Consider the following 12,252-nt stretch of genomic DNA (forward strand, 5'->3'; position numbering starts at 1 on the left):
CATTCATTTGATCCAATAACAAGTAAAATGGATTAGTTTGATTTACCACTGACAGTCATCTGCCCGTAAGTAGCCTGACTGTAAGCTTCAGCAGTTGAAACATGTCAGCAGCTCCAGAGGAAAAACAATAACAAATTGCTGAGAAGGAGAACACTCTGAAGCAGCTTGCCCATGCAAACTTCAAATGCCTTGCTGGCCTACAAACTGTGCTAAACCTAAATGGAGATAATTATCATCTTACAAATGCCGTCCAGGTTGCTAACAGCACACACTAAATGTGAAATTTGACATTTGTTTACTGGTGCTAATAGACACAAAGTAATCTCTTTTAAGAGATCTCTTACAGAAAAAAAGGGAAAAAGTACTTTAATCATATGCACTCCCTTAAAGCTGCAAGTAATTCTACTTATACCATATTTAGCAGATTGCATAATTTTAAGTCAAACAAAAACCTCTAACTTGCTCCCTGCCCATTGTAAGCTTCAACAGCAACTCTATGGCAAGGAGTTGGGGAAGTGTTTACAAAACCCTCTGGTGGTTTAAGAAGTGACTAACAAGTAAAAGAAAACAGAAAATATTAATGAACCTAATGCCAAATACCATATACAAGGTAATCCTCTTCATAAGTTTGTATGTTTTTTAAATGTTCAAGAACATTAAAAAAAATAAAGACAGCAAGACAGAATCATAAATATGATTCAGTGTCTGGACAAAAATCCTGCAAGGAACAGAACTATCATTCCCCAGCATTTCACGCATTAGGGTTCTTTAGCTTTCTAGACCAATGTTTCCTACAACGTCAGTAACACATCCCATCAAACCCTACTAACCCCAACCCATTAAACCCCACTAAACCCTACATACTGCGAATGGCTCAGAGTTACACTGGGACAGACTGAAAAGCAGCAGACCAAGTTATCGCAGAAAACTCTGGGGCTCACAGTTGTGATTCTTCCTTTCAACGACGTCCCTAACCGAGGTCTCTCTCTTTCACGCAGAAATTAGATAGGCACAAGATACAGAAACGCATTTATTTTGACAGGTTACCCTCTGCTTCTGATAAAAGTTAAAGGAGGAACAGAGGGAATGTAGAAAAGAAGAGGGTCAGCACCACAGGTGAACATATGGTACAACCATATAAACTTTGTTTGCTTAGGAGAAGAAGCAAAAAAATGCTTTAAAGAGAAGCCTCCAACTTAGAAAAGAAGGCTAATAGTCTATAGCATATCTGCTCGAAATTTTTACATTTTGAAAACCCCAGTGAACCTGGTCAGGAGCTCAAACAAACAACTCAAACTTACCAAAAAAAAAAAAAAAAATCAATCTCTCATTTCTTTTTAAGATCTTCAAATAATCCCAGAAAGTTAACTGATTTAAGAAAGATTTAGAGCTTCTGTATTTGAGTGAATGGATGAACCTACATGATTTGCTCTGTAGGAGAGGCTAGATCAGGCAACATAGATAATACAGGTAGAAGGAATCAAAAAATCTACGAATTATTATTATATGGTAAGAACTCCACAGTTCTCAAAGCTTTGCCAAGTATTTTCCAACCATGAATACACACTTAATACAGTAAGATTGTGAAATATTGTTGAATTACTAAGTTCAAAAGACAAATAGTAGAAGTCATACAGGTCAAATAAGAGGTACGTAATTATACTGTAAATGCAGGTACTTTGAAAAAGTTGGTCATACAGGACATTCAGAGCCTTCACAATTCTTATTTCAACATTTAAATACCTCCCCCACATCTCCCTGTTTTTCCCCTTTCTTGCTTTACCACCTTTAGCTTGTTGAACACTCTTCTTCCCACAAGCAATTAGCTTACAACAGAACTCTGAATTTTAGTAATCAAGTGACAACCTAGGTACTGAATTAAGACACGTTACAGCAGTCACTTGATTCTCCAACCGGAAACAAAGGCAAAAGAACAAATCCCACAAACTATGTTGAAACACAAACACTGAGGTTCCCACTTAGCTAGTCTTTACTGTGAGAAATAACTGTCTGCGTGTCAGACCAACTTTCTCTTGATCTGCAATAGCAACAGTGCAAAAGGGTGGAGAAGAGACGCTGATCATGTTTTGGACTTCATGGGTTTCTTAAAAAAGAACATGAGAAAAAAAAAAATTTATAACTACCTCTAAAACAAAAGTGTATGCAAATATTTTGCAAGAATTCACAAATCCCTATTCAAGTAATAAAGCTTTTCTAGAGCAAGTCTAAACTGAAAATACAGTGCTGTAGTCCTCAAAAACTTCATGCATAGATTGCTAATATTTGTCCCCCTTACACAAGCTGAAAGTGGTAACATACAAGAGCAAAAAAAATTTATAATATATTTTCCCTTTTTTTGCCAGTATTAAGTGTAAATTCAATTGTTATGTAAAAACGTATGCATACAACACATAACCAAATGTGATTATTTTTACATACATTTGTGGTAAGCAAGCAAAAATCTGCAACTCGGAACAAGCTGAGAAGGATCAGGATGTTTATATTTACTACATGCTACTGACAAGAGCAGCAAATGGGAGAACTCTTAGGGCACAGTATGCCCACGTTGCTTACTATTGCCTATACCACTGCAAACACATCAAGTAACCCACATTTATATTAAAATTCTTCTGAGATTTTAATCTACAAAACTCCAAAGCGCTACTGCCTTCCACCCACTAGCTGGCCTAAATCCAGCAAGCAAACTTTCTGCTGTTTTCCCACGCCTAATTGTTTTCCAGTATGCAGATGAAGTATAAATCATGCAGAAAACCAATTTTTTTTTTTCTTTAATGGAAACGTTAAGAACTGGAGAACATGATTGGTCATCTCCTCTTCCACAGTGCAAGAAGTGCTTTGTCAAACTTGAGTACAGCAAGATAACTTAAAGAAGCACTCTACACATGATGTAGGCTGTTAAGCAGATGGGGGGAGGAGGAAGGACATCTATACAGATGGTCTGGAATTTGCATTTTGTAATTCAAAGATGGAAGTATTTCTCAGCCTACTATATAATGCACTCATTTCAGCAGAACCTTTTGAAATAAGACAAGAGTGTACTCCTCCCATAGCCCAGTACAACTTCAGAAGAAATTCAGATCAAATTTAAGGGAATGTAAGGATTCTGGAAGACACCAAGGGAAATCAGATTTTGGTATGTCTCCAAGCACCAGCATCACTTCTCAACACTCATCACCTGAGCTTACACTCGTTGGCCATACTGCACACAGATTGTGCAGTCTGCTCTGAAGGCTCAACTTCATGGAAAGGGAAATTGGACAGAGTATGAGTTTACCCCAGAGGCTACAGCAGATTCCAAGCTTTCAGGGGAAAAAGCAAGTTATCTGAATCACCCATATACTCGTAATTGCACTAATACTCATAATTGCACTAATGAGCTGTGCATCAAGTACGTGCAGGGAGGGAAGAGCAAAAGTTGGCTTTACACAGCTTCATACTTGATGGCATGGCAGAGGATGATAGGAAACACTGATCCCACTGAGCAACAGCAATTAAATTATCTCCTCTGCCCACTTCTATGTCTTAACAGTGCTTCCCACATAGGTGGAAGCCTGTAGCTAGCAGTATCCCCCAGGTGTCAGTACTAGGTCCAGTCTTGTTCAGCTTATTCTTCTGTGACCTGGATGATGCAACAAAGCCCACCCTCAGCAAGTTTGCTGATGACACAAAACTGGGAGGAGTGGCTGACACACCAGAGGGCTGTGCTGCCATTCAGAGGGACCTGGACAGGCTAGAGAGCTGGGCGGTGAGAAACCTCACAAAGTTCAGCAAGGACAAACGCAGTGTCCTACAGCTAGGGAGGAATAACCCTAAGCACCAGTACAGGTTGGGGGCTGACCTGCTGGAAAGCAGCTCTGTGGAGAAGGACCCAGGAGTCCTGGTAGACAGCAGGGTGACCGTGAGTCTGCGATGTGCTCTTGTGGCCAAGAAGGCCAACGGCATCCTAAGGTACATTTGGAAAAGTGTTGCCGGCAGCTCAAGAGAGGTGATCCTGCCCCTCTACTCAACCCTGGTGAGGCGACACCTGGAGAGCTGTGTTCAGTTCTGGGCTCCCCAGTACAAGAAGGTCAGAGCTACTGGTGTGAGTCCAGCAGAAGGTTACTAAGATGATGAGGGGACTGGAGCACCTCTCTTACAAGGAGAGGCTGAGAAAGCTGGGCCTGTTTAGCCTGCAGAAGAGAATGCTAAGAGGGGATCTTATCGGTGTGTACAAGTACCTGAAGAGAGGGCACTGAGAGGATGGTGCCAGACTCTTTTCAGTAGTGCCCAGCAACAGGACAAGAGGTGATGGGCACAAACACACACAGGAAGTTCCAGATGAATACGAGAAAACACTTCTTTGCTGTGAGGGTGACAGAGCAGTGGAACAGGTTGTCCTGAAAGGTTGTGGCATCTCCTTCTCAGGAAATATTCAAAAGCCACCTGGATGCCATCCTGCACAACGTGCTGTACGTGACCCTGCTTGGCAGGGGGGTCGGACCAGATGAGCTCCACTGTGATTCTGTAATTAAGCCACGTAGACCACTGAAGATAATGGGAGTCAAAAAAAGCATATTCAGTTTTTCAAGTTTCTTTCCAATTAAGAAGAGTGGCAGGATTTAGAAGAATGAAGAAGAGAGACTGATAAGTCTTTGAAAATATTATTACTTTCACCTTTTTTAACCTGTACAGCAGTAGCAGCTACTGTCTTTAGAGGTAACCATATATTGAACAACAAAGAAAGAGTGCTTTTAAGCGATTGCCATGCAGCTGCTGACATACACCTGGTCATATCAACCTGCTGAGCTTATCACTTCTGAATTAAATTCAGAAGCTGATATACCTTAGCCTCACAAGAACAGCGTCAAAAGCTTGATTTACGTTAATCTATACGAGCTTACACCCCAAGGCCAAGGTAGTTGCAGTGGTCAGTTGCATTAGTGGTAACTGCTACCAATCTTTTGAAAAGAGAGCTTGTCTTATTTTTAAGTAAGAGTGGGAATTGTGATTTGAAATAAAATAACACAGGAATTTAGCAGCTGAAGATACAGCTCTGCAAAATTCTGAAGGATTGAACTGTTGGCACAGCAATAGTCCAGAGTGCTGTCACAAAGTGGCTTTGCAACTTTGAGCTCATAGAATTATGTATTTATTGCTTCTCCAAATAATGCAGTTTTTCCACAGAAATAATCTCAATTTTTGTCAATATAAAAAGCAGCTTACTAACACATCATTAAAGAAACAAGTCTGCTCAATGTTCTTATTGCAGATACTCATTTTTATTAAAAACTTTCTAATAAATCAAAAAGATTACAGACTGCATTCTCACTTGTTTATATTAAATGCCAAGAAACTATAAAAATATTTTGTTTTGGTTCCAAAGCTATCTTTCAGACACAGTATGGAAGAATAAAATACCTAAAATAGTTGGAAAGAAACTGGGTAGTGAGAAACAGCTTAAGGTTTTTTTGTTTTTGTATTGTTTTGTGGGTTTTTTGTTGGTTTTTGGTAGCAGAATATGTAGAATTTTCTTGCATAGAGCTGTCACTTCTCACCAAACAAACTTGTGTGTCATTCAAGATTTAGGAGATGTGTCTTCAAAACTGTGCTTCTCTTGTTCCAGAACCTCTGCAATATCCTATTTAAAGCAGAAAGAAATCCATCTTGTAGGAACTGAAGTGGGCTTTTAAAAAGCATGCATGTGTACATATCTTCAGAAGTCCTTAACTGGTCTTTTCCACTCTCCTTCACCAAGGCAAGATTTTGATACAAACCTTTCTAACATTACTAACCCACTCCCTACATATTACCTTCTAAGAACAAATGAAGAGCTTTCCCCCAAAATACACAGCGAGAAATGTCTATTGTCTATATGAGCTTTGTGCAAGCCATTTCCCAGAGTATCAGTTGCAGCTTTATTTCAGATTTCAACCCCCTTCTTAAAAGAAAGTTTTTCTTTATTTGATAGGCAAGGACACCACAATTCTTGAACAAACGCTTAAGCAATGTGAGAGAACACAGAGAAGTTTCAGAAAGAACCATTATTTGCACACCTAACACTAATGCATGGCTGCATGACAGCCCTCTACCTACATCCTTGCTATATTTTGCAAGATAGAAATATGAATACCCTCCAGCAGGCTGTAAAGCTCAAAAATTAAGGGATAAGGGAAAACGAACATTAAAATACTATACTCTATATAACAAGAGAGCAGTATAACAATATGGTTTCATTTTTTTTTTTAAAGCTTTTGGTATCAGTCAATAGCTGCTGTAACAGAATAAATACTTTCCCTTAATCACTAAATAAACACACCTGCCACTTTATGATAAAGTATACTTCATATGAATGACCTTTGATACGATTTCTTCTTAAGTCTCACAACTCTTGGAAAGACAGCTTGTTAGTCCATTATCATACTTCACATCTTAGACTGCACCCTCCTTTGTGCTACAGTCCAGGTTATTTTCTCGTGATCTTTGCTTTAATTCCCAATTCTATCCAAAAAATAACACCTATGGAGTAGCTGATGCTCAACTTTGCTCCTTGATGGTAAGCTGGACAAAGTTTTTCATCCCAAACTGAGATAACAAAATATCTAGAATTCATTTTTGAAGACATTTTGCTTTCTAAGAATACTGTTGAGGTCCCTGTGACCCATGAGCAGTAACCAAGCACTGAAAATGTCAACAGGCATCTGTTTTCCTCTGTGGAAAAATAGTCACTATGCCAACCCTAAACTAGCAAATACCTATTGATAACGCTATCAGGTAACAAGCCCATTAAATTACTCCAGAAGTAAAGCACATGACCTTGCATCACAATGCACATGGTGGAATTCACAAAAGTGTCTTTTAAGCAGGCAGGCTTTTTTTTTTTTTTTTCTTAACTAGTTAAAGCATGCTTAGAGTTTTGTAATGGATTGCTGGACTAACGCAACAGAAATACTTATTCTTGCTCAAATACAACCTGAAAGGTGGTCATAAGATTTGTACGTGAGAGGGACAATTTTGGATTAAGGTAGGGAGAAGTACATATTCACAACTTAGAGACGAATTATAGAAGAGTTAACTGATGACACAGTAACCACTTCTTCTAAGGTTTATTTGGGGTCTGTTTTCGCTTATCAACCATTGGAGCTAAATGCATTTTGTTTATCTATGTGTGAAAGAAAAGCTGTATGCACTTTCGTATCACTACTGAAGCTGTAGCCTCAGAAATTACACAAAGAGCAAACCTGAAAAGGACTCTCATAAGTAGGTTAATCAAGAGCATCACTTCAGAACCATCAGTATTAAAGTCTTATATGGCCCATCTACTAGGCAGCACAAGGTACAACAATCACAGCTGGAGTTCTGAAAATTTCTGCTGAACTCCTTTTTTGTTTCATCTTCCATCTATTTTAGAACCTGATTTTGACTGTTTTGTTTCATCTTCTATTTTAGAACTTGGTTTTTGACTGCACGTACCATTGTGACTGGGTGAAAAGAAGCAGGATCACAAGAGACAAAAAAAAGACAATGAAAGATGAGAACTTCAAAGGTATATTAGAGAGCATCTAAACCTATGTCTTGTGCAACATTTAACTGCACCAGCAATTAACATCGCAGACAAAAGAAGTCCTTGTTAAATATTAAGCATCCGTGCCCTTTCAGTTAGCAAGAAAGAGCTCATGATAAATGCTCCAATGATATCTAACGGCAAAAAAGCCATAAGGAAAAATAGAACAGTATTCAGGTAGTCTTTATAACTCACGAGATGTTAATAAAAAGAGGCAATTACATCCCTTCCTTTCAATCTAGGGCAAATGATCTTTAAATAATTCTAATATGATGTCAATAAGATACATTTCAAACTGTTCCCAAAGAACACTATCAGCATAAGTAACATTTACTTAAATTTCACCATATTATTAATAGCAATATTGAAGAGAACATATTCTATCATCCATTGTCATCACATTTTACACATCTTTGACAGTGAAGAGAGATCTTACCCGGGCATGAAGATGTGATTTAAGCAATTAATGCATATTAAAAGCAAGTACACTGCAAAACCTTCATTTAAGTTTTTGAATCTGTTTTGAAGACAGCTGCACATGACCCAGCCTTGAACGTTTAGGGGCTCACACTGCACAAAGATTTAGGAGGCCCCAAAAAGCTATCAACATCGTGACATTAACCCTTATTACTCTTCACTGCTGTTTTATTTCCAATTTCTTCACCCTTGCTAACACAATTATGGAAACTTAATCACTGACACCTCCAATCGTCTGGAATAATATTATAGCAACTGATTTTAAGGGTCACAAAGGGTGATTAAGCCATTTACTAGTTCAACATCCCACACATCATACACTGACAGATTCCATGCTATAATCCTTAGACTCTGTCAGACAAAAATCCCACAAACTATTCAGCATCAAGTCAGTGTTTTGAGTAAGCAAGGAAAAGCTATTAAAAAGATGCAGCAGTCACTTAGGCTATCTCCCCACATGCCATAATTTAATCACCCCTTATCTTCCGCCCCCCACCCCCCCGCCGCGACTGGCACTATGTATTGCCTATGGTGAGAAGTAATCAAGCACTGGAGGAGAGCACAGGTTCGCCCAGTCCTCACTAGTCAGAAGGCTAGAATTAAACTCACATTAGGAAAGAAAACATGAAGATGTATCTACGTATAGCAGCTGGAGAACAGGAGAACTCTGAAGTTAATACATATTGGAAAGACATATGATTGATGGAGAGAGTAGCAACGGCAGCATGTGAAAGACTCTTCCTTTTCTTAGCCAGATCCAAGCCCTGGAATGCCTCTGGTCTCTTAAGTGACAGTAAGCAGTCATAACTTCTACACTTGGCAAAGGATCAAACAAAAAAAACTCCTTATTTTCAGAGGTACATTTTGCTGGGGAAAGGTGGAGAACACAGAACACCCGAGGTCCCGTCCGCAGAGGTAGAAGCCCTTATGAGCGGGGTCTCTCCTTAACTCAGCCCCACTCCCCCGGGCTGCGCTGGCTGGAGCAAGCGAGCGTGATGCACCGCAGCCGTGCCGGGGACGCGGCCACCTACCTGTGCCGATGCTCATCGTGTCCTTGCCCGTGGATCAGGAAGCCTCCGAGGTTTTTGCCCCCTTTGCTGGTATCCACGTGGGGAATGAGCACATCCTCCAAACCCAGGTCAAAGCGTTTGTGCTTCGAGGAGTCGGGCAGGAAGAAGAACGCCCCGAAGCACAGCGTGATGAAGGCACTAAGGATAAGGAGCAGGATAAATTTCTCCGAGAGTCTCAAGGTAGCTCGGTGGTGCGGGAAGGACGACGTCCCCAGGTTCAGAGGGGGCAGCCTCCGCCCGGACAGCGGCAGCAGGGCGGGGGTGGTCATCCTTCCGACAGCGCCCCCAACGCGGGGCGCAGCCTCACCCCCCGCCGCGGCGGCCGCCGCCACCTCTCACCCCCTGCGGAGCGCTGCCGGGGCCCGCCTCGCCTCGGCCGCCTCCCAGCCCGGCGCGGGGGCCGGCGGCGGCTTCACCATCCTCCCCGCGGGCGCCCTCTCGAAGGAGCGAGGTGAGGGCTGTGAGGGGAGGAGGGGGCCGGGCCGCCCCAACGGCCGCCCCAACGGCTGCCCCAACGGCCGCCCCAACGGCCGCCGCTCCCCCGGGGGCTGGGACGCAGCCGCCCCGCTGCCTCCGCGCCCCGGGGCCAGCAGGGCCCGAGCGGGCGGCTCCGGTCAGCGGCGCTCCCCGAGCTCGGCGGCGGCTCGGCTGCGGGACGGCGGCGGCGGCGAGCGGGCTGCTGGGGGCCCGGCTTGAGGCGCGGCGTCGCTCCGCCCGCGTCCCCTGGGCCGGGCCGGGCGCAGGCTCATCCCCACCGCCCCGCTGCCAACGGCGCCGGCAACGGCCACCGCAAGCCCGCTCCGGACCCGCTCCACGGCCCGGCTGCGCCTGCGCGGAGGCGGCGGAGAGCGGAGCAGGCGCGCTGGGGGAAAGTGAAGGCTCCAGGAAGCGGCTGCCAGCACGGCCCTGCCCCTCCGGCGGGAGGGGAGGGCCAGGGGCGCGGCCACAGGCAGCGTACCTGGATTGCCGCCTGCAAGCGCTGAAATGTGATTGTTGTCCCCCAAAATGCTGTGCCTGACGGCCCGCACACGTGCACAAGCCCGAGTCCTTTGCAAAGGGTGTCATATAAAACTAAAAGGAAGTGTAAACTGAAGGATTGGAGAAGCGGGCAGCAGGAGCCAGATTAAAATCGTAGAATAGTTACTGTTGGAACAGACCTCCAAGATCACAGTCCAACCATCCCGCTACTACCAACGTCACACACTAAACCGTGTCCCTAAGCGCCAGGTCCAACCCTTCCTTAAACACCTCCAGGGTTGGCAACTCCACCAGATCCCTGGGCAACTCAGTCCAGTGCCTCACTACTCCTTCTGAGAAGAAACGTCTTCTAATTTCCATCCTGCGCCTTCCCTGGTGCAAGACGAGGCCATCGCTACAGTCCTATTGCTACATTCCTAGTAGAAATGCAAGTCTCTGCTGAGCCTCATCTTCTCCAGACTAAATAACACCAGTTCACTCCTCAGCCACTCCTCATAGGACTCGTGTTTGAGGCCCTCTACCACCTTCACAGCCCTTCTCTGGACACACTCAAGGGCCACAGTGTCCTTCTTGCACTAAGTAGGAGGAGGTTGTGAAAGAGGAGGAGGAGGTGGTGGTGGAGGAAGAGGAGCTTTCCTACCCTGATTTTGTGATTTCTGTGATTCTGTGATTCTGATTCTGTGATTCTGTGATTTGAGCACTGGCTTCTGAAAAATATAAACAGGTCCTTGCAATCTCCCTGACTTTGTGGTTGTTTTGCTTCCTGGCCACCTTGCTCTCTGTGCCCCTGAGAAGGGCATGGTGGTATCAATGACCTTGAGCCCAGAGATGTCGGGAGCAATTGCCAGGAACCACGTGTGTAAAGGTGGCTTCTATGGGACGGTCAGGTCAGGAGCACTGCCCACCACTCTAGTTCCATTTGTGACTCAGTAGGACCATACACCGTGGTTCTGTAAGGCAGCAGCTGGCTAATCCTAGCATCATCATGACTCCCTGGGATACGTTGCCTGTCCCCTGATTGGCTGGCTAGCGATTGTTATCTGTTTTGCAACTAGTATGTCATAAACAGAGGGTGTGTCTTCTCCCTACATAAGGGCCGAAGGGTGGCAGTGGGAGGCAGAGTGTTCGGGACGGCACATGGTGCAGCAGCTGGGAGAGGGAGAGGGAGAGAAGGAGAGGGAGAGAAGGAGAGGGAGAGAAGGAGGAGGACGGAGAGGAGGAGAAGGAAGAGGAGGATGACAACAACAAGAAGAAGGAGGGGGAAAAGTTCATGGAGGAGAAGAAGAAGGAGGAGCTGGAGGTGGTGGCGGCAGCAAAAAATGAGGAGAAAAGTAGGTACTTGCGGGGGCAGAAGCACTGTTGGCTACGGGGGTGCTGAAGTAGTAGTGGCGGCGGTAAAGGAATAAGTGACAGAACAGCAGATGGTGGAGGAGCAGGTGGTGGAGGAGCAAGGGAAAGGGAAAAGGAGGAAAAGGAGGAGGATTAGGAGGTACTCTTGGAGGAGGAGATGAAGGAATCATAGAATCATTGAGGTTGGAAGATAACTTCAATACCATCCAGTCTATCCATCCTCCTACTGAAAATGAAAATGTTTTTAGACCTCTGGTACAAAGAGTTGGATTTGATGGCAGATACGGCTCCCTTTCAATTGGGAATATTTCATGATTCTACATGGTGGAGGAGGATACATAGAATCATTATTGTATGAAGAGACAGTCCAGATCATTGTTCTAGGCGGTGGTGGAGGAGGAGGTGGAAGTGGTGGAGAAGGAATTGTTTTTAGACCTGTAGTATCATGAGTTGGACATTATTATCCTTATATATCCCTTCACACTGATATATTCCATGATTCTATGTTGTGGAAAAGGATACATAGAATGATTATTGTTGGAAGAGACGTTCAAGATCATCGTTCTAGGCGGTGATGGAGGAGGAGGTGGTGGTGGTGGAGGAGGAGTTGTTTTTATACCTCAGCTAACATGAGGTTGACCTGATAATCCTTATATGTCCCTTCCTCCTGGAAAAATTTCATGATTCTGTGTGGTGGAGGAGGATATATAGAAACATTATTATTGGAAGAGACTTTCAAGATCATCGTTCTAGGCGGTGGTGGAGGAGGAGGTGGTGGTGGTGGAGGAGGAATTGTTTTTCGACCTCTGCTAACAT

At 43.9% G+C, this 12,252-nt stretch overlaps 1 protein-coding gene across 2 annotated transcripts in view; it reads right to left on the bottom strand.

The window, feature by feature from the left end:
- MAN1A2 (mannosidase alpha class 1A member 2) overlaps positions 1–9,960 on the bottom strand; it is a 135,427-nt gene extending 125,467 nt beyond the window's left edge. The window contains exon 1 of one of the 2 annotated variants that reach the window (XM_068698910.1): positions 9,070–9,960. In XM_068698910.1, the coding sequence (XP_068555011.1) occupies positions 9,070–9,377 (308 nt within the window). In that variant the 5' untranslated portion in view covers positions 9,378–9,960. The remainder of the gene's footprint in view (positions 1–9,069) is intronic. The other variant, XM_068698920.1, reaches the window with a different exon arrangement.
- Positions 9,961–12,252: the final 2,292 nt, after the last annotated feature.

Source organism: Anas acuta, chromosome 1 (genome assembly GCF_963932015.1).
Source record: "Anas acuta chromosome 1, bAnaAcu1.1, whole genome shotgun sequence".
Taxonomy (NCBI): Eukaryota; Metazoa; Chordata; class Aves; order Anseriformes; family Anatidae; genus Anas; species Anas acuta.